The sequence below is a fragment of the Cololabis saira genome, chromosome 19, assembly GCF_033807715.1.
Source record: "Cololabis saira isolate AMF1-May2022 chromosome 19, fColSai1.1, whole genome shotgun sequence".
NCBI classification, from domain to species: domain Eukaryota; kingdom Metazoa; phylum Chordata; class Actinopteri; order Beloniformes; family Belonidae; genus Cololabis; species Cololabis saira.
In genome coordinates this window covers 35,794,415-35,818,237 of record NC_084605.1, presented here as the reverse complement: position 1 = coordinate 35,818,237, position 23,823 = coordinate 35,794,415, and the positions used below count along the sequence as shown (strand labels likewise).

The 23,823-nt window shown below is 39.2% G+C and overlaps 1 protein-coding gene across 1 annotated transcript in view; it reads left to right on the top strand.

The window, feature by feature from the left end:
- LOC133419473 (protocadherin-15-like) overlaps positions 1-23,823 on the top strand; it is a 447,680-nt gene that overhangs the window by 78,134 nt on the left and 345,723 nt on the right. The window contains exons 3-4 of the mRNA XM_061708668.1: positions 19,065-19,079; positions 19,594-19,659. Coding sequence (XP_061564652.1) covers positions 19,065-19,079; positions 19,594-19,659 — 81 coding nt within the window. The remainder of the gene's footprint in view (positions 1-19,064; positions 19,080-19,593; positions 19,660-23,823) is intronic.

Sequence of the window (23,823 nt, the reverse complement as noted above, 5' to 3'; positions counted from 1 at the left end):
ATATAAAGGAATATAGAAGGCAATGAATGTACCTGAACTCTGCCAAAACCACTTTCAATAATTGGAGGAAATGTGGCACCAATGCAGCAAGACGGAAGCTGCTTATTACAAAAAATAATATGCAAGGCTGGCAGAATTATGCCATTAAAAAACAAACCATGTGGGGAAATGTTTTATGGTCCAAAAAGCAAAGTTTGAACTTTTTGGCTTTCATTTTAAAAGGCATCTTTGGTAACAAAGCCATTACAGAGCATCGTCCGAGGAACATTGACTGTGTTTACATGCATCAATAACCCTTTTAAAACCCGAATATTGGCAATAACCCGAATTTGCACGGCCATGTAAACACCAATAACCTCTTTGTATAACCCCAATTTGCTCATATTCCGGTTTTTAAAAACCTGAATATGAGCCCTGGGTTACTCCTTTTAAAACCTGAATATTGGGTCATGTAAACGCCAAACGGAATATCCCCATCAAACGGAACATGAATCTGTTTTCTGCACATGCTCTGTTCACAAGGAATCCTGGTCTTTTGAGTCCAGGAAGTTCTTATAAACACGGAGAAACCAAGACCAGGAGGAGACTAATCACTTCATAAATGTAATGAAGGATATGAACATTTCTGCATTTGTAGACGGTAGAAAGTACCGGGATAGAAGATTTACAAGAAGGTGAGAGAAAAGTTGCGCGAAGCAGCATTTGTTTTGAATTTGGATACAGGAAGAAAGAAGCAGAAATGACGGTAATTGCATCATCACGTTCTCCGTGCGTCGCTGGTTTGATCCAGATATCCTGAATGATTAATTACCATGTAAACGGAATATTCCCAATGTTTCAGTAACCAGAATATTAGCAATAACCCCAATTTTGACTGCATGTAAACGTAGTCAGTGTACCAACAGTGAAGCACGGTGGGCGTAGCATTATGCTTTGGGGCACTTGACCAGGGCCAGGGGCACCTTTGTCCCAAAAGCTACTCTGCTTTATAACTCCAGCTGCTAAACACCATCCCCCACATCCACAGACCCCCCCCCCCACCCGGACTACTCTATACTCCTGTTACATTGTTTACATTCACTGTCGACACTTTATATTTATACCACTACAGTCACTCTATTTTACATTTTTAGATATTTTAATATTTTTGATATTTTTTGTACATACGATACATGCCTTATTTATCTGCATTTATTCTGTACTTTCAACGTCATGCTGCTTAGTTAGGGCCCGAGCACTGAAAGTGCGAGGACCCTATTGTATCTGTGATGTTTATTATTATTATTATTATTATTAGGGCCCGAGCACTTGCAGTGCGAAGGCCCTATTGTAATTGCAGGAATTATTCTTCTTCTTCTTCTTCTTATTGTTCTGACAAAAGGAAGGCCTTTTTGCCCCCCTAAACGTGCCCAAAAAGTCACCAAATTTTGCATGCAAGTCAGGCCTGGCGAAAAATTTGATATTTAATGGTTTGCATTAATGGGCGTGGCAAAATGGCTCAACAGCGCCCCCTTGAAAACTTTGTGCCTCAAGCCCCACAATGCGTTTTGTCGTACATGCACGAAAATCGGTACAGACCTGTATCATGGCGCAACTTAAAGAAAAGTCTCTGGGCGTCATGTCGAGAAACCGAACAGGAAGTCGGCCATTTTGAATTAATCGTGTCATTTTGGCGAAATTTATGCCTTCCTTCGGCAGTTAATACGGCCCGAACCGTAACGTGCACCCAGGTGTGTTATACATCAAAATGTGCGTCTCCGTCCTCCGACACCACGCATTACTTTTCTCTTTCAAAAGCGTTACCGTGGCGACGCTAGACACCAAAAAGCGTGCCCACCCTTCATCTGATTGGTTCAGACAGAAAAAACTTTGCGCCTCAAGCCCCATAATACGGTTTGACGTACATGAACGAAAATCGCTACACACCTGTATCAGTACACAACTTAAAGAAAAGTCTCTTGGCGCCGTGGCCGAAACCGAACAGGAAGTCGGCCATTTTGAACATTCTGAATTAATCGCGTAATTTTGGAGCAATTTATGCCATTCCTTCGAGAATTAATACGGCCCGAACCGTATCGTGGACCCAGATGTGTTATACATCAAAATGTGCGTCTCCATCCTGCGACTACACGCATTACTTTTCTCTTTCAAAAGTGTTACCGTGGCGACGCTAGACGCCAACAAGCGCACCCCCCCTTCATCTGATTGGTCCATATTTGATAGTTCCCCAAAAGGCACCAAATTTGGCATGCAAGCCAGGCCTGGCGATAAATTTGATATTTCATGGTTTGCATTAATGGGCGTGGCAAAATGGCTCAACAGCGCCCCCCGGAAAACTTTGTGCCTCAAGCCCCACAATACGGTTTGATGTACATGCACGAAAATCGCTACACACCTGTATCATGGCACAACTTAAAGAAAAGTCTCTTGGAGCCATAGCCGAAACCGAACAGGAAGTCGGCCATTTTGAAATCTGATTGGTCCATATTTGATAGTTCTCCAAAAGTCACCAAATTTTGCATGCAAGACAGACTTGGCGACAAATTTGATATTTCATGTTTTGCATTAATGGGCGTGGCCTAACGGCTCAACAGCGCCCCCTAGAATACTTTTCTCTGCCATAACTTTTGAATGGTTGGACATAGGAAGTTGTGGGTGGTGTCATGGGACTCTGTATGGAGTCCTTGAGCTTCGTCTACCTTAATTAGCCCCGCCCCTTCTTCTGATTGGTTGTCCCGATTTTCTGCTATAACTTTTGAATGGTTTGACATAGAGAGTCGTGGGTGGTATCATCAGATTCTGTATGGAGTCCTTGACCTTCATTGGCCTGAATTAGCCCCGCCCCTTCTTCTGATTGGTTGTCCCGATTTTCTGCTATAACTTTGGAATGGTTTGACATAGAGAGTCGTGGGTGGTGGCATCAGATTCTGTATGGAGTCCTTGACCTTCATTGGCCTGAATTAGCCCCGCCCCTTCTTCTGATTGGTTGTCCCTTTTTTCTGCTATATCTTTTGAATGGTTTGACATAGGAAGTCGTGGGTGGTGTCATTTCTGATATGCTTATGGGGGGCGGTGGCCTTGAGTGCGAGGGCCCGTTCATCGCTGCTTGCAGCTTTAATTATTATTATTATTATTAGGGCCCGAGCACTTGCAGTGCGAAGGCCCTATTGTAATTGCAGGAATTATTCTTCTTCTTCTTCTTCTTATTGTTCTGACAAAAGGAAGGCCTTTTTGCCCCCCTAAACGTGCCCAAAAAGTCACCAAATTTTGCACGCAAACCAGGCCTGGCGAAAAATTTGATATTTTATGGTTTGCATTAATGGGCGTGTTAAAATGGCTCAACAGCGCCCCCCGGAAAACTTTGTGCCTCAAGCCCCACGATACGGTTTGACGTACATGCACGAAAATCAGTACACACCTGTATCATTGCACAACTTAAAGAAAAGTCTCTTGGAGTCATGCCCGAAACCGAACAGGATGTCGGCCATTTTGAATTAATCGTGTCATTTTGGCGAAATTCATGCCATTCCTTCGGCAGTTAATACGGCCCGAACCGTAATGAGCACCCAGGTGTGTTATACATCAAAATATGCGTCTCCATCCTCCGACACCACGCATTACTTTTCTCTTTCAAAAGCGTTACCGTGACGACGCTAGACGCCAAAAAGCGCGCCCACCCTTCATCTGATTGGTTCAGGCAGAAAAAACTTTGTGCCTCAAGCCCCACAATGCGGTGTGACGTACATGAACGAAAATCGGTACACTTCTTTATCATGTCGCAACTAAAAGAAAAGTCTCTTGGCGCCATGGCCAAAACCGAACAGGAAGTCGGCCATTTTGAACATTCCGAATTAATCACGTAATTTTGGAGCAATACATGCCATTCCTTCGAGAATTAATACGGCCCGAACCGTAACGTGCATCCAGGTGTGTTATACATCAAAATGTGCGTCTCCATCCTGCGACCACCCGCATTACTTTTCTCTTTCAAAAGTGTTACCGTGGCGACGCTAGACGCCAACAAGCGCACCCCCCCTTCATCTGATTGGTCCATATTTGATAGTTCCCCAAAAGGCACCAAATTTGGCACGCAAGCCAGGCCTGGCGATAAATTTGATATTTCATGGTTTGCATTAATGGGCGTGGCAAAATGGCTCAACAGCGCCCCCCGGAAAACTTTGTGCCTCAAGCCCCACAATACGGTTTGATGTACATGCACGAAAATCGGTACACACCTGTATCATGGCGCAACTTAAACAAAAGTCTCTTGGAGCCATGGCCGAAACCGAACAGGAAGTCGGCCATTTTGAAATCTGATTGGTCCATATTTGATAGTTCTCCAAAAGTCACCAAATTTTGCATGCAAGACAGACTTGGCGATAAATTTGATATTTAATGGTTTGCATTAATGGGCGTGGCCTAACGGCTCAACAGCGCCCCCTAGAATACTTTTCTCTGCCATAACTTTTGAATGGTTTGACATAGGAAGTTGTGGGTGGTGTCATGGGACTCTGTAATAAGTCCTTAAGCTTCGTTGGCCTTAATTAGCCCCGCCCCTTCTTCTGATTGGTTGTCCCGATTTTCTGCTATAACTTTGGAATGGTTTGACATAGAGAGTCGTGGCTGGTGTCATCAGATTCTGTATGGAGTCCTTGACCTTCATTGGCCTGAATTAGCCCCGCCCCTTCTTCTGATTGGTTGTCCCTTTTTTCTGCTATAACTTTTGAATGGTTTGACATAGAGAGTCGTGGGTGGTGTCATTTCTGATATGCTTATGGGGGGCGGTGGACGTGAGTGCGAGGGCCCGTTCATCGCTGCTTGCAGCTTTAATTATTATTATTATTATTCTCGCCATAAATAAATTGCCTTTTTGGAGGCCTTAAAATGCTCAAAAACTCACCAAATTTTGCACACGCTTCCAGAGTCGCGTAAAATTACGTATTTTATGGGCGACAGGCATGGGTCAAAAAGGATTAGGCTCTATAGCGCCACCTATTTTATGTTTTCGACGAGCCCCACAATATGGTTTGACTTACAGCAATGACCTTTATGTGTGTATTATATTAGACAAAGCCCTACAAAAAAGTCTCTTGGACCCATGCTCTAAGTTACACAGGAAGTCCGGCATTTTGAACAGAAAATGTCATTTTTTATGAATTCTGATCATTTCTAGGCCTCGTACTTTAACGAACTCCTCCTAGAGATTTTATCAGATTGGCTCACAACTTGGTTTGTACAATCTAGACACATGGCCGACGCTAAATTGCGAAGCTTTTATGTTTTTAGCAGAGGGCTTGACCGTAGTGATCCGGCGAAGTTTGGGGTCATTTTTAAGGCTCGCCATGAAACACCAATTGGCTGTAATTCAGCAATACATGATTTGATGTGGTTGAAAACGTATGTGCATGATTGTAGGCTGAGCCTGAAGACATATGTGGTGGAATATTCAGGATCGGTTGTAGCGCCACCTGTTGGCACCAGGAATTGTCATGTCTTCTAGTATGCATCTGTGCTCAAAGGGAGATGAGCGGATGGATCTCAAAGTTGGTCAGATAAATAGGTAAGACATTGACGATGGCTGACAGAGAAAACTGTAAGTTTTTCTCAAAGGGCGTCGCTGTTAGAGGTTGTCAAATTTCGGTGTCTCGCCATGAACATAAAAGTTGTTTTAACTTTCAAATACTTGGTCCAAATTGACCCAAAATCAATACATTTAATCAGGCTTCCATTCTGATATCCATTCTATATTTGGGACAGTTTGTCACCGACTTTATTCAAAATATGAACTCATTTTGAAATAAATCTTTACTTTGTCATGCAATGTCGAATTAACTTCTAACTTCGTAAAAATATTGTTGAAAATAATATGATTTGAGCATTGTATGTGCAAGAGGCGATTTATAATGAATGTTTTGAGTTGGATTAGAAGCATGAAGCTGTCTGCGGGCCGCGTGCGCGCAGACCGCGGGAACGCGCAGCCGCAGCTCCTGGAAGCTGCCGGGGGCGGGGCGGGGCGGGGCGGGGGAGGGGGGTTGTTGCAACTTGCAGCAACATGTGGAGTCACGCCGTCACGTCACGTAAGTTGTATTGTGGTTTTTTAATGCGTGTTGCAATTATTTTATTTTATTATATTATTATATTATTATTGAGCTTCCATCCGCGATCCCGATCAGGAGCGCGCGGCCACGCGCAGAGCCGAGAGCCAGTTTCTGCCCATTTCTGCAGCTTTGCCAAAAAATGCTACCTAAAGGTTTTCCACCTTTGTAGAGCCACAACTTTACTGTGTTTTACTCCCTAAACCACTTCCTTTCACCCCCAAGTGGTCCTTGTCTCTTGCCAGGCCGTCATTGTAAATAAGAATGTTCTTAATGACCTGCCTGGTTAAATAAAGGCGAATGACTGAATGAATATCAAATAAAGCCATAGAATTGTTTTTTTTTTTTCTCTTTATCGTATAATGTTCACAAAGTGTAATGCATTCATGTCATGGGTCGTGTATTTTGAAGGATCAAATAATCAACATCCCATTATCCATTTTACATCGTGCAAGAAATGATGCAAACTTTGAAAATCGACTGTGCGCATGCGCAGAACCCAAACGTAGCATTTTTTCGGCAGGGAGCAGAAATTGGCAGAACACCGGCTGGGACGGACCTGATGCTCTGATGCGACAGGTCTCTGCTCACACTGACTGTACGTTCATACACGGACGTAATATGGGGGGGGGGGGGGGGACATGTATCCTGCACTTTTTCAAAAGGCAGTTTTGGTCCCCTGCAGTTTTTACCGTCCAAAAACAATGTTACGCTATATTAAATGGAGACAGGTCAGCACTAGGACCAAGCGGAAAACGGCCGCTCAAGCTGAAGCCTGTTGTTTGGTCTGCCTGGGTCACGTCAGCTAGACGGATTTTAAGAATAAGAATAAGAATTACTTTATTAATCCCCAAAGGGAAATTCCTTTGTATGGCAGCTCATCTACTGTACCATTTGCAGAAGAGAAGCTCTTCTGAATATCTCTTGGATGAGTTGATTATGTTGAAATGTTAATAGATAACCCTTCTGTGGTCTTTTGGTCAAATTGACCCATATTCACTTTTCTTTTATATCAAAAATATGATTTTCATCCATATAACTGCCTCTGTTACACTCATTTCAAATAAAATTGATGATCACTACCAGAGCTGGTAGAGTAGCCAAAAATTGTACTCAAGTAAAAGTACTGTTACTTCAGAATAATATGACTCAAGTAGAAGTAAAAAGTAGTCATCCAAATAATTACTTGAGTAAAAGTAAAAAAAGTACTTGGTGAAAAAACTACTCAAGTACTGAGTAACTGTTGAGTAACGTCTGATTTATTTTTTTAACACACCCATTCAAAAAGACAAAAGTACAAAATAATCACCTTCAGGCAAATTAAAATCAATAAAATAATAAAATAAATTAAAATTAATAAAAAAATGAAAAATAGCTTAAATTAAAATAAGCGTAAAGTAAATTCAAGAACTTTAATAAATAATAAAATAACAGAATAAAAAAATAAATTAAGCACCAGTAGCACAAAATTTCAAGCCTTTGTACTTTTCTTTTTTAACCAGCAGAACTAGAACAAACATGAACTCATAGAAACTCTGTGTGTGTTTGAGTCTGTGTAAATGTGACAAAACATGCAAAAACAAACCTTTTTCCCAAAGAATCACCCAGTGATGTCATGAGATTGACGCGTACACGGATAAAAAGGATAAAAGAAAAGTAACAGCTCAACGTAGCCTAATGTAGCGGAGTAAGAGGAACAGTTTGTCCTTCACAAATCTACTCAAGTAAAAAGTACAGTTATCCAAAACTACTCCTAAAAGTACAAAATTTCCCAAAACTTACTCAAGTTAATGTAACGGAGTAAATGTAACTCGTTACTACCCACCTCTGATCACTACTTGCATTGAATTATGGATATTTTATTCAATTTCTCCCCTCCTGTGATATTCAATTTGACCCACCAACCACTGGCTGGTGCTGGGTGGTGGTCCAAACATTTTTAAATGATTTCATTTCATTTTCACATATACCCGTCTGTGATAATCCATCAATTTATATGCCTCTGAGTTTAACTATAGTCAAAAAAAATCAGAATTTCGGCTTATCTTTATCTATCTCAAAAATGAGCTATGATTTTATGTAAATGAGGTCTATTGACCATTCATTCCAAAAATAAGTGTAAAATTGGTGGTAATGAGTTGGAGTGAAGTTGACTAACAAGGTGAAACACAGAATTGGGTGATAATTAAAGCTACATGCTTTAATTAAAACCACAAAGGGAACAGTAAACTTAAAAGTAACAATAGAAAACTAGAAGAACTACTAGAAAACACAGTGAACTGAAAGAGTTTGAGTTTTCTTTTTTTTTTTTTTTTACCTTGTCTGCACACATATTAATGATTGAAACAAGAGGAAAATTGGTTCAAAACGAGCCGGCAATGGCACAGTGTCTGCCCGGCTTTAAACAGAACCGCAGCCAGTACTCGAGTTGTAAAAAAAAATCAGGGGGGATGGTGGATTTTATCATATGGGGACAGATAATTTGTTCTGATTACAAATATTATAATATATTACAAATAATAGCAGTGACCAAAACACCTGCAGAAATACTGCAGGAATGACATAGCAGCAGTTAAATGCAGCCTTCTGTAAGCTTTAAATATCCACTGGGCTTAGATCAAATACATCAAAACACAACAATAAAAAACAGTTTTCTGAACTTATCAATATGACTCTGTTCTTCACAGGATAAGTAAAATGGATCACTGCAAAAACTCAAAATCTTAACAAAAATATTTGTCTTATTTCTAGTGAAAATGTCTCATTTTAGTAAAAAAAACCTCATTACACTTAAAACAAGACTCATAACTGGAAAAAAAACACCATTTTCATCTGTTTCACCTGTTCACCTGTTTTCACTTAAAATAAGTAGAAAAATCTGCCAGTGGAACAAGATTTTTTTGCTTGTAATGAGAAGATAAATCTTGTTTAATTTTATTTTTTTTTTACATTTATCGTATTTTTAATATTCTCTTTTTGGGGGGGGCTGGAAGGAGGGGCGTTGGCCATGAGTGCGAGGGCCCGTTCATCGCTGCTTGCAGCTTTAATTGTTTTTGCAATTGCCCCTCGGGGATAAATAAAGTTTTTCTGAATCTGAATCTGAATCTGAATCTTATCAGGATAGATGTGGGAAAGAATACATCTGGAAACCAGGGTATTGTGGAACAGCACCTTCTGTTGTCTAAAAAAAAAAGTTGAAATTGAAGATGAATTGCAATTTCCAACATGAACCAATGCATAAATCAAAATCGACCAAGAAAAGGAAAATGAAAGTGTGAGTGTCCCAGTCAGAGTTCAGATCTCACCCCCATCTGGAAGGAGCCGTTCACAGGAGATCCACTCGCAATTTGAAAGGGACTTTTGTTTTATTTTAGAAAGAAGAGTGGGATATCATTCCAAAGTCTGGATGTGTGCAATGAATAAAAACTTATTCACAAAGAATTTACTAGAACATCAAGTCTTTGTGACTTTGTTCAACAAAGTAAAGTGTTAAGATTTCTGCGATCAAGCTGTGGAAGGTTCTTCATTTAAAATATTCCCAGTAAATAAATATATATGTTTTAGTTTGGATATCTGTTTGTTTGAATATTGCATTAAAAATGTAACAAGTCTGACATTTATGTTCTTGTTATATCTGTTAATATTTTAAAAACTTCCAACTTCCTAAGGGTTTGTATACTTTTTAAATCCAATGTGTAACAATGTGTTTAGACAAAAAGTGTAGGTATTGCTATGTTCAAAGCTTTGCTCTCAAACTCATGAATTAATACAAGCCTTGTGTGGGTGTGAATATGAAAGATACAATGGAAAACAACAGAATCTGCATTGACTGTTCAAGAATTCAAGGTTTTCCAAATTGTTTCTTGAATATTATGCTATAACGCAGCAGTGAGGTTGATAGTGATAGTTTTTTTTTTTAATCAAATGGCCCTTTACTTGGTACATCCACAGACATGCACACATACTGCTCTGTCCAGGTGCACACTGAGTCCCAAAGTCAGCATGAATCTTTTATGGTAACTTTAGCATGTGTGAGTGTGTGAATGCACGCAGGCAAGTGTGTGTGTGTGTGTGTGTGTGTGTGTGTGTGTGTGTGTGTGTGTGTGTGTGTGTGTGTGTGTGTGTGTGTGTGTGTGTGTGTGTGTGTGTGAGTGTGTCATGGTGACAGCTGCTACGCTGTGTGTTTGGGAGCACTGACACAACAAGACGCGTCTGAATCCTCAGGTGATTGCTGCAGACACATCACTCTTTGCTTCTTCTTCCACAGTCAAATTTCATCTTACAGGGAATTTTTTTTCACCACTGGCAACCGTTTCCTGTTTATCCGGGCTCCCAAATCTAGACCAACAGCATCTGAATAGTAATACACATGTGAGGTATTGAAATAGCGCTTATTCAAATGAAGAGACTGCATTTACTGCCTGTGATATTGTTAGAATGCAGAAGTCTCTTTCCCCGTTTTAAGTCATTTTGCATGAGCTTCACACCTTTTATGCTTCGCTCTAATTTCCCTAACACAGCTCTTGCATAGAGCTTTTCACTGGGTTGACACAAATCTGACATTAGATGGATTCATTGCTCGCTCATGCACAAAGTCATCTCAGAGATTCTTTATCCCCAAGAGACATCAGAAGAAAAGAATCAAGACTATATAGGTAGATATAGGCGAAGAAATAAATGCCCAGGTATACTTTCACACACTTTCAGCGTAAAATCAACCATTAACTGCCAGAGCCCACTTTAGTGTCGAGAAATTCTTTGTAATTATGTGATAGAAAAGCACAAAATTTGATTTTCGATGCAATTAACCTTTTATCTTGAATTACTTGCTGTCATGCTGAGAGAGCAACTGTTGGAGCTGATTTAATTGTACCGGCTAACAAAGTGGAAATAAAACCAGTTTCATCTTTATTTTATGCGAATGCTTGGAAACCTTTGTTTGAGTTAAGATTGGATCAAGACAGAAATAAAAAGACAAGATTTGGCTCAACTTGAAATCTCTTCATGTACATCTGCTATTTGACATTAAAACTGAGGCTTTTTATGTTTTCATACCGTCTACAGGACTGTCTCAGAAAATTAGAATATTGTGATAAAGTTCTTTATTTTCTGTAATGCAATTAAAAAAACAAAAATGTCATACAATCTGGATTCATTACAAATCAACTGAAATATTGCAAGCCTTTTATTATTTTAATATTGCTGATTATGGCTTACAGTTTAAGATTAATATTCCCAGAATATTCAAATTTTTTGAGATAGGATATTTGAGTTTTCTTAAGCTGTAAGCCATGATCAGCAATATTAAAATAATAAAAGCCTTGCAATACTTCAGTTGATTTGTAATGAATCCAGAATGTATGACATTTTTGCATTACAGAAAATAAAGGACTTTATCACAATATTCTAATTTTCTGAGACAGTCCTGTAAGTTTAGTCATCAGAGAAAACTGGGCTAACTGATAAAGAGGAAAGAGGCAGATGAGAACAGACAGGAAAAGGAAGCAAAAGAGGGGGAGGAGAAAGAGATGCCCCGTAGAGAACAAATGACTGGTTAGTAATATATGAGGAGCATCAGCTTACACTGAGGGATAAAGAGGCAGTCATGCAGGGGATCCACATCTGTCATCTGCCGTTCACACAAACACGCAGTCCAGCTGCTACAGTGTGATGTAACTAGTGACTATTGTTCCACGGCTCATGCATCTTTGCAGGTTGTCGACTTGAGATTAACCTTTGGAAAAGCGCTTACAAGAATTATGGAGAATGTGTTATTAACCACCTGTTCAGGCGTGAACGACACAAACAGTTGGTACACATGTAAAATTAAGCTTGAAAATCATTAAAAGAGCACTGTTGTCTGTTCAAAGATGATGAGAGATGCTGACTGACAGGTCTCAGTGACTACGTTTACATGCAGTCAAAATTTGGGTTATTGCTAATATTCCGGTTACTGAAACATTGGGAATATTCCATTTACATGGTGATTAATCATTCTGGATATCTGGATCAAACCAGCGACGCACGGAGAACGTGATGACGCAATTACCGTCATTTCTGCTTCTTCTTCCTGTATCCAAATTCAAAACAAATGCTGCTTCACGCAACTTTTCTCTCACCTTCTTGTAAATCTTCTATCCCGGTACTTTCTACCGTCTACAAATGCAGAAATGTTCATATCCTTCATTACATTTATGAAGTGATTAGTCTCCTCCTGGTCTTGGTTTCTCCGTGTTTATAAGAACTTCCTGGACTCAAAAGACCAGGATTCCTTGTGAACAGAACATGTGCAGAAAACTAGGGGTGTAACGATACACTAATCTCACGATACGGTACGATACACGATATTGAGGTCACAATAACGATACGATATTATAGCAGTATTTTTTTAACAACCTTGAATGAGGAACATATGACTGGAAAAAATTGTCTTTTATTTGAAAGACACAAAATACAAAACAATACTGTGCGTTTGTCCTATTGTTCCAGTTTGTAATGCTTTATAACTGTTTAAGTTTTAAAGAGAAAGCCAGGCCAACCATTTTCCACAAACTGAACTAAAAGTAAATGTCAGGTTTGCATTATGCATCTTCAGTTTCAGACAAGTACAAATATTTTACCACAAACTGAATAGTTTCTCTCATGTATGACTTGACTTTTTTCTTTTCCAGAAATTTAACAACTAAAATTAAATAAATAAAAGTAAATAAATAATTACATACAATTTTACATCATAAAAAGATTGATTCATGCTCACCTTATAAGTGTAAGAGGAGATTTATTTTTGTTAAGAAGGTTATTTTGGTAATTCAGGGAAATCTATTCTTTATATTCTGATGTAAATCAGGGACTATAATGACACTAGTCAGTTTATCTGTAGTGATTAGTCTGTTTTAGATTGGGCGGAGTGATACGCCACAGTACGGCACTAGGTGCTGTGTTGATGTTCTAAAATCCTACACTGTTGAGGGACATTAAAGTACACTGGAACTCAGCAGAAGTTTCCCCGTGTTTATCCTACTCACCACCCCAAAAAGGTTTAATTTAATAAGGTAAGGCTTAACTCTACACCAGCCTTACATAAGTAAAAGTTCAGAGCTCAAAACGGTCCTAGTTTCTTCTGAGCGGAGGAAGATTTTAGTCCGCGGGTCGAGGCGCGGTCGGCACTCGTGGTCGGATGTGCGTTACTAGTCAACACAATAGATTAATATTAATAATCCAATATCGCGATACACTTTGTCACCTCCACGACACGTATCGTGACGTTTTTGTATCGCGAAATTTCGTGGCACGATATATTGTTACACCCCTACAGAAAACAAATTCATGTTCCGTTTGATGGGGATATTCCGTTTGGTGTTTACATGACCCAATATTCAGGTTTTAAAAGGAGTAACCCAGGGCTCATATTCGGGTTTTTAAAAACCGGAATATGAGCAAATTCGGGTTATTCAAAGGGGTTATTGGTGTTAACATGGCCGTGCAAATTCGGGTTATTGCCAATATTCGGGTTTTAAAAGGATTATTGATGCATGGAAACGCAGTCATTGTGGCAAATGAGCCGTCTGGACCAGGCAAAAACCTGCAAAGATGGGAAGAATAACTGCTTATACGACATGTTGGTGGCTCTGATCTCGGTGTATAGATGGGAACAGACATCCAGGTCAAGAAGTGTTATCTCAAGAAAAACAAAAATGAACAACCAAACCAGTAGGAAATAGCAAAACCTTCCCCAGGTTTTTTGTAAAAGATTTACAACCCTTCATTCCAGTGGAGTCTTGTTAGTAAACAGGACCCGCTGCCCTGCACAGATGCAACTTTTACAATGTCGTATGTTATTCTAACCAACACTGGCCAGCTGATCACAGCACTGTTAGGAAATACAGCGCATATGTATTCCCTGCACATAATGGGCTGAAGCTTCATCACAGGAGGACAAGCCGAGTGCTGCCCTGCTTTTAGATAGATAGAGCAGTGCAGATGTTGGCATCGGTTCTTACAGTACCAAGAAATAAATCGAGCAATTCACTCCATGCAGATTAGATGGTAGTTCATTAAATGCAGCTGAAGACATGATGAACTAACTAGAGAGCAGCAAATGTGTGCAAGGGAATGCAAAGACGTTTAAAATAATATTGATAGTATAATCACCAAATACTTGGCTCAAAGGCAGTAATAGATTTTTCTTGTGTATTTTTTTCTTGGTTCTTGTGGGCGTTTCACCTCCCATGCAAAATGCTTCCTCGGATTAAAACTGACTGGTGAGGAATTTCAGGTTTATAAAATGTTGAGGTTACATGCGAATCACCGGTCCTCTTCTCCCCCCGTAAAATATCATTTTTCATTTTCTAGTTTTGAATATGAAGCCGGAAACTCTCCACTAGGGAGCTTTAACTGAAGAAGCCTTTTATGGAGGGTAGAACTTCTCCAAGAACCAAGTAACTAAGGTCCCTTGATTTACACCTTTTAGGACCACAACAACCTGGACGGGGGAGAATCTACACCAGCATACATAATGATATCCTTGCTCACAGAGGTGTCTTCAGTATTCACATTCATTACTCAGGTAGAAGTATAGATACTAGAGTTTAAAAATACTCCTGTAGAAGTTGAAGTATCGACTCAAGTTTTTTACTCAAGTATAAAAGTATAAAAGTACTGGTTTCAAAACTACTTAAAGTATAAAAGTTAAAGTAATGTAAGGGGGAAAAAGCCATTAAGGACAAAAGCCATTGAAAATGAATGTATCTTAGTATAATGCAAATATATTAAAGAACCATATATGTGTACTATTGAGCATTAACATGTGTTTCAGAGAGCAGCAGATATGATGACTAGTTGCATATAAGTATTGTAATGGTGCAAAAAGTCAAACTTCAGAGGCATGTTATCATTTATCCTAACCTTTATTGGAATGTACATCCAAGTTTAGTTGCAGGAATCTGAGGGAACGGATGTAAGAACAAAACTGGACAAGAACATCTGAAACAACCACAACCAAATTCACTCTATCCGCTGTTTTTAAAATGTAAGGAGTAAAAAGTATAGATAATTGTGTGAAAATGTAAGGAGTAAAAGTAAAAAGTCGTCTGAAAAATAATTACTCCAGTGAAGTATAGATAACCAAAATTTCTACTTAAAGGAGCATGAGGCTCCTTTTAAGAAATGAGACTCTCTAGCGCCACCCTTCACCACGACGGCCGTCGGGGGTACTGCAGCCAACAGTGAAGCCGGCACGGGAGAACGGGGAGAACTCGCATGCAGCGTCATGTGACGTCACATCCACAGGACAGCGCGGGAAAATTTGGCCCCTGAATTGCAGCACATTTTGCAGCACACAGCCTGTTCAAGGCAACGGAGAGATACGCTAGAGCAGTGGTTCTCAAATCCGGTCCTCGGGACCCCCTGCCCTGCATGTCTTAGATGTTTCCCTGCTTCAGCACACCATGATACAAGGAGCTGTGTCATCAACAGAAGTGTCCATACTTTGATGACAAGGTGGTGACGACCGTTAATTAGAATCAGGTGTGCTGAAGCAGGGAAACATCCAAGACATGCAGGGCAGGGGGTCCCGAGGACCGGAGTTGAGAACCACTGCACTAGAGGGCTCATTCTTTTTGGTTTGGAACGCTTCACTTGACATTATTACTAGAAAACTTGAAACATATACACATTTTTTTCATAAATCCTGCCTCAATCCTGGTTCATGCTCCTTTAAAGGAGCATGAGGCTCCTTTTAAGAAATGAGACTCTCTAGCGCCACCCTTCACCACGACGGCCGTCGGGGGTACTGCAGCCAACAGTGAAGCCGGCACGGGAGAACGGGGAGAACGAGCATGCAGCGTCATGTGACGTCACATCCGCAGCCCAGCGCGGGAAATTCTGGACCGAATTGCAGCACATTTTGCAGCACACAGCCTGTTCAAGGCAACGGAGAGATACGATAGAGGGCTCATTCTTTTTGGTTTGGAACGCTTCATCTGACATTATTACTAGAAAACTTAAAACGTATACACATTTTTTTCATAAATCCTGCCTCAATCCTGCCTCATGCTCCTTTAAGTAAGGTAACAAAGTATTTGTACTCTGTTACTTGACACCTCTGCTTGCTCAGTAACGCTTCTGTAATGCTCGTCCAATACTTCAATGTAATTCATGTAGTCATCACTTGACATGAAAAGGTTAAGCAAAGATTCGTTGAAGTTTACATGATTTGCTGCTATTGCACTTTACAGATTGACTAAAAAAATAAAAAACACAGTATGAAATGATGGACACCACGTCCCATCGTCCCCGTCTCGTCATTGGGACACTGTGTTTTTTACTGTTTTCATTCCAAAAAGGGACAGTGATCCACCTTTGCTGCCAAAACTGGCACAACCTTAATCTCAGTCTTAAAAGGAACGAGAAAATTGAAAAAGAAAATTGGATTAATTTTGTATGAATTTTAGAATCAATGAAAAGTCAAACCTTTGTTCGTAGTAGTTGAAGAAGACACTTTCACATTTGTTGTTTCTGGTGGGAGGACAATAACATTTTTACAGGCTCTCAGTAACACACCGCACACGTAGGAGCACTGATAGCCTGTGTTCTGTGGAACAGTATGACTTTTTTCTTTACAGCATAGTCACCCAGACCGTTTGGGCCAAACTTGGCCGATATAAGCAGTGGCCTTTGCCCATATTTGGCTTTTTCTTCAAGTATTAACTGGAGCTGAGCTGAGGCCACACCTGGCCCTCACAACAATTCACATACCCCAAGTCAAAACTATCATTTATACATTTGGGCCACACGTGGATTTAAAATGCATGCCAAAACTCAGGTTTGGCCCAGTTATGAACTTTGATACTTATTTGGCCCATAATCACACTAAGGAAAACAAATATGAACTGAGAAATGCTGGTTCCTTCAAAAACCAAAAGGCAAGAACAAAGTCAAAAGAACATTGCATTTCAGTAAATGGTGTAAAACTATGGAATTGTTGCGAAAATGACTTAAGAATGTGTAGTTTGATCCATACCTTTAAAAAAATGTTTAAAATTAAGACTATCAACGGGTATAAGAATATACCGTATTTTCCGCACTATAAGGTGCACCTAAAAGCCTTTAATTTTCTCAAAAACCGGCAGTGCGCCTTATAATGTATGATCATTACGGTAATTTCTGTTACTGTAGTCAGGGGGATTGTGGGTAATGTAGTTGGTGTCGCCGAAGTAACGGCGCTAAAAACGTCAGGAATCGTCACATACGTTCAAGACAACAGCAGCCACGCTGACTCACATAATGGTGACTTTGAAGAGACGGAGCAAAGCTGGTTTTTATTTTGTTAATAAAGTTTGACATACGGTACTTTTCTTCTTGTTTTTTTTTTTTTGCATTTGCTGTAGGATTTTGTAGCATTTCCTGTAGTGCAGCTCCATCAGGTAGATACTAACTCAACCCCAGCCACTATAGTACGGTATTTTACCATATATTTAGTGCGCCTTATAATGCTGTGCGCCTTATAGTGCAGAAAATACGGTACTGTAATGGGATATACTGTAATGCAATCAAATTCATTGACACCAAATGTCATAGTGTAACAATTATTACTGGGCTTTTGTTTGCTTCTTTGCACCTACCTCTAACAATCATTGACTTTTTTTTCCTGCAGTTCTTTATAAACATTGTCTAGTATGATTGTATGATAATAGGGTTACAGGCATCACAAGCTCATCTATTTGAGCCATCTCTGTAGTTCCTCTCTGTTTTTTGCTGTTTTCCCCATGTGTGCTGTATGATGACACTTGCACCGATGTATTAACATTGTTTTTTGGATGACCAAAATAAACAAAAAGAGAAAAAAAAAGTGTCACAACTGATCCAAAGGTAGCCCATATTTGGCCCAAATGTTTCATCATCAACGCATTATCACAGTAGTAACTCATAACTGTTAGTTTTTGAATATCTGTATGCTGTAGTTTTGTCCTGAGCTACAGAGTACTATTCATAATACTACCTGTATTGATACAATCTTATCAACACCTACCCTAAATATTGTATTTATCTATTTATTTTTCTTGCATTGCACAACATTCCTGTTCCTCTCGTGTGTCAAAGCATTTTACTGGTGTGTGCAACACTTTCACTGGTTTCACGTACCTGAGAATAATTCACGAGTATGATTAAAGTATATAAGTTAACTTTTGTCTGTTTGTGTGTATGAGAGCATCTCAGTTGTCCGCGTCCATGATATTCAGTATAGTGTGTGACAAGAGTTTGGCTTCACGAGTGCGTTTGCCTTCCTATTCTACATAAAATTAAATACATTTTTTGGGGGGAAATGTTCTCTGCTTCTCCTCTGGGTTTAAACAGTCAAAACATAAATGAATAACAGAATAATCTCCGCCATCACTGTAATGCTTTGCAGTGTAGAGGATGAGAGGCAGAGGCAGACCAGGAGGGAGAGAAGGTGTGATTATTGTTCCATGAAGTCTATTTTCTCTGCGAGCAGATATCCATCTTCCAGGCTTCCTCTGGGATTTTCCCAGCCATCCCTGAGAGCTGTACTGATGTCAGCCTTGTCTGTTGAATAGAGGTGTGCTTGTTGCCATGTATCCTGCTGAAGTGATAAAAGAAAAAAAGGCCTTGAATGATTGTGTTTACCTTCTGAATGGGACCGTTTTAAGCTTCAAGTGGAGGATCCCCCCCTATAGCTCTAGGTTACAGTGAGAGAGTATGGCGTCAGTAAAAGATTAAAAAGTCAGACAAATTGACATTTCTACACTGTATACACAAGTGCAGACCTCAAACACATTTTTCTCATATCTTTTTAAACCTGCTTTTCATGTTGGCATGACTGTTTCTCTTTTTTCCGCGTGGTTTATTTCTCTTCTTCTTCTTCTGCTTCTCTTCCCAATCTCCCTTGACTGCTATCTTCCTCCTACTCTTCCCTCCCTCCTGGTGTGGCATGGCTGTCTCTACCTGCAGATTGGCAATATGAGGGTAAGAATGATCTCCTCCTGTTACAGGTTTTCACTCACTACGCTAGTTTATTAACCCCTGCTGACCCTGCCCAGATTGTTATAGTGAGTCTGTCTTTGAAAGAAAATGGACATTACTCTTTCTTTACCGTCTTGCCTCCCTTACCTCGCTTCTTTTTGTACTACATTCCATTCCAGTTATAAAACTCCTTTACACTTTTCCTCCCACTAAAGAGAAAAGAATGAGGTTAATAATCCACCGTATCAATCACATCTGCCAAGATTAGGCTTTATTAATCTCTGTGCATTTAATTCAATTGTCCTTGCAGCACTTCATAATCCTCACACTCCAAGCCTTTTCAAATCATTTTCTTCATAAAAACTACAGTTCATCAAGAACTGTCACCCCAGAGCTAGGCTTAAGCTTCACAATAGTGTCATCCTAGAGCTATGTTAGAACTTGCTACAAAAATAAAAGTTTGCAAAAGAATCGTAGAAGTGTTAATGTGATTTATGCTTCCTCTCCATCTTTCCAGAATGTAAGCTCTCTCGGTCAGGTCCTCCTGCTACCATCGTGGCCATCGACGAAGAGAGTCCCAACGGTAAAGTACTTCATCTTTTTCTTCTTCCTTCAGTGCCCAGTGTTTTGAATTTTGATAAAAGCTCCACAGTGTCTTTTCTGTGTTTGTTGAATTATAGCTTTTCTTTTATTGTCAGTTTAAAATGTTGCATTTATTGAAAAATATTGCCAAAATAGATAATGTCAGTGTATACATGACTTATACAAACACATATGAATGACACATGTATATGTGTTTGATGTACTCGCGTCATCATCAAAACATGCTTTGACCAAGACATGAACAAAGCCTAAACTTCATATCATAGTTCTATATCTTTTAAGAATAATGTTTAAAACATATTTGCTGGGTTATGTTAAACAGTGCCTGATGATCTTGTACTTCTTTTGGCACATGTTGATTGCCATATAGTCCACGATAGGGCTGGGCGATATATCGAGATTTTAATATATATCGATATATTTTCAAACGTGATATGGTACGAAACAATATCGTTTATATCGATTATTAAAAAAAAAATATATATATATATATATATATATTTTTATTTTATTTTATTTTTTATTTTTTACGATTTTGATATAGCTTATTTTGTGACAAATTGACTTGAATGTTTTATTTGAGATTTGCACAAATGTTTTGTTATTTGCACAACTGTCAACCTCAGTGGAAAAGTCTGCCTGTTACTGTCTACATTGTATTAATTGCACAGGGTATTTTAATTGCATTGTTATGCAGGAAAGGGATATTTGTTTTATTTTATTCAAGAAGCATTTTTATTCTATATATGCAGGCAGTTTATTTTTATTTCATTTGTTTTATACACTTTGATATTGTGCAGACCTCTGTTAATAAAGGAACCTGTGTGACATTTGGCACGAGGCTTTGTATTAAAACTGACTGTTTTTTTAAGGGTTTGCCTCATGAAAATGAAGCTAACAGAGATGCTATGCTATAATGCTTTGGGGGAAACCCCAATTATGGCACAGAAAAAATATCGATATATATCGAGTATCGCCATTCAGCTAGAAAATATCGAGATATGACTTTTGGTCCATATCGCCCAGCCCTAGTCCACGCACGTGACTATCTCCGCTAACAGGCCTGTGCTAAGTGAAATCTGATCCTTTTTTGCAGAGGAAATAATATAAAGTCATACATTGTTACATAAACGGTTGAGTATGAGCAGAAGCAACAAAAGGAGTGTAGTTGAAAGTAGCAGCCCATGGGGGGATGACTTCAGCCAACAACCTCTTTAGGTTCTGCCTAGAATAAGAATACCACATTTTATACTTGTATCTTAGTTAGTTAGATATTGGATATTGTGTGGATAATTACATCAGCTACTGGCCAAAAACAAAGTACCTGTGGGCAACATCTGAATTAATTCAATCTTTAATTAACATGTTCCATTAAAAAGATTTGAAAAATGAACATTTTGAAAAATATTTTTTTTGTGAGCATCGAGCTCAATGTGAATTTCTACACATCTTATGAAAATGGGATCAATAACCTCAGACTAGTTTGTTTTACCTTCAGTTTTGATTTTTCAAAAATAGCAATTTGTTTTTTCCTACACTCATTACTCCGGCACTTTAGAACCAACTTGTTGTACATTTTTTCCTTTAATATTATTTGCTCTTTTGTATTGCACCAATCACCACAACAAATTCCTTGTGTGTGTTAAACTACTTGGCAATAAACCTCTTTCTGATTCTGATTCTGAAAATTAGATACAAATATGTATGTATGTGTCACGACTGGTGTGGTGAGGACCCAGATGCAGGAGAGCGAGAGGCAGGAGTTCAACAAAAAAGGGTTTATTTAACAAAAACCAAAAAAACGCTGCCTAGCAGGATCTAAAACAGGGATCAAGAAAACCTGAGCGGAGTAGGGGTAACGAGACACAGGTGTGAACAATCAGGGCAGATGGAAGACAGGCGGGGCAAAACAGAAACACAAACTGGGGGAAATGTCAACTGTGTATATATATATATATATATATATATATATATATATATATATATATATATATATATATATATATATTGTTTTGCATAGTTTCAATGAAAGGTTAGGTTTCGCGATGATCAGCTTTTTTCACAGGCAGATATTGACTGTAAAAACTTGATTGACTGCTGATACGTATGACATCAAATTAGAGTGTGATTTTGCAAAGTTTTACATTTCAACATGAATCCCTTTTTGAGATATTGACGTGTTGAGCAGGGCTGCAGAAAGTGATGTTGTCTTTTGTTTAGGTAAATGGTCTTTATGTGCTTAAAGCTGAGCTTTTTCCCTGTGTGCTTGGTGTGCTGTGTGTGATATTATATGGAGCTTTGTTTGATGACAAAAGGCTTGAAGGATCTCTGCACTACCTTCCCCTGACACTGTGTTTTCTCGTTAGGAAAATATTAAATGAGTAGGGATATTTAAGAAAACCGGAAATGTAACAAGGCCTCATTCAATATACAACTTTATTGTTTTGTCTCTTTAATGTATCTTTCCTTAATGGTTTAATTTAAAAAGAAAGATCATACTTTTTGTTGTCCAAGAGGCTTTTCTTAGTTTTTTTCAGTTTGGTTAAAACTTTAAATGTGTTTAAATGTGTTTATCTGCACTGACATTGACTTATTAACATGTCAGCTTGTTTGCATCTTTACACTGATTTGTTGTTCATCTTGGATGTGTTGTTCAATTTTTTTTTATGATTTGCAGTGAAATGTTAATTCGCTTGGCTTAGAAATCTGTAGTCCGTTAATTGAGATTTTCAAGTACTGGCTGCTAGATACAGTATAATTACCTCTTAGAGAGCTGAACGAGCTCTTTACCTATCGCTTTATGCAGAATTGGCACGTTGGTTGTACTTTCACATTAAACAGAGTGGTCAGAAAGATAGATGGATTCACTATTTTAACTCTCATCAAGAACGTTCTGATGGAAACGAGGTAAGACATACTGTCTTTAAAGTAGTTTCCTTTGGGGCCAATGCTCAGATGAATTGATTCGTCATTGATTTTTTTTCTTTTTTTCCTTCGGAGATTCTTGGTACAAGTACAAATTGATCATTGCCATTTTAACAGTAAAACTGATTTGATTTCCCAGCCTTTCATATCTCTGCTGGTTCCTGTGTGAGTGGAATTAGGTGGAGTGGAGGTGGCGGGTGGGGAGATCGGTAAACTATCTTATGTGGTTGATCAGGTCAGTCATTTTCATCTGTTATTGTAAAAAATGATTGCAGAAAAACTCATTGTACTCTGAGAGGTGCCTAATTTACACCGAATGGATGGAATCCAAGAGTCACACACTTCTGACTCTGATTGGTGGAGGAACTGGTTGTTTGGGAAAAAGTAGGACAAGGCAATTTGGCTTGTGCATGCAAGATGAATAAAACTGCTGTTGTATTTCTGAAGGGGGTGAAATATGTTACTGAGTTAATACAAAAACCAGTCAAAAACCAGATCTTTTTTATTGGAGTTTCCCCATTATCAGTTCTCAAGGTGTCATTTATGGTTCCTGGTATCCAGCCCTTTAAACCAAATGAGTTAATGGACAATGAGCTATGAGGGTTTGGGAAATGTACAAGCCGCTTTCAGGACTTTTACTCTTGGTTGCAGAGACCCCAGCTAAAGCAAGTGTATTTACTCAGAAGGCAAGCACTCATGTTCCTCGATGCGCTGAATCCAACCGTTGAGGCCTTCTTCAGAGTTAAATACAATTAAAGCTGCAAGCAGTGATGAACGGGCCTCCACCCTTGTGCACGTTCAGGCTGCAGTGGAAGCTTGTATGACTTGCATGTAGATTCTTCAGGCCTGGACATTTAGCAGATGACACCAGCCACGACACTCTATATCAAACCATTCAAGCTATGGCAGAAAATAGGATCTATCAAATATCGATCAATCAGAAGAAGGGGCGGGGCTAATTCATGCCAATGAAGGTCAATTACTCAAATTGATGACACCACCCACGACTCTATATTAAACCATTCAAAAGTTATGGCAGAAAGTAGGAACTATCAAATATGGACCAATCAGATGAAGGGGGCAGGGTGCGCTTTTTGGCGTTTATCGTCGCCAGGGTAACACTTTTGACTGAGAAAAGTAATGCACGTCATCGCAGGATGGAGACGCACATTCTGATGTATAACACACCTGGGTACACGTTACGGTTTGGGCTCTGAAG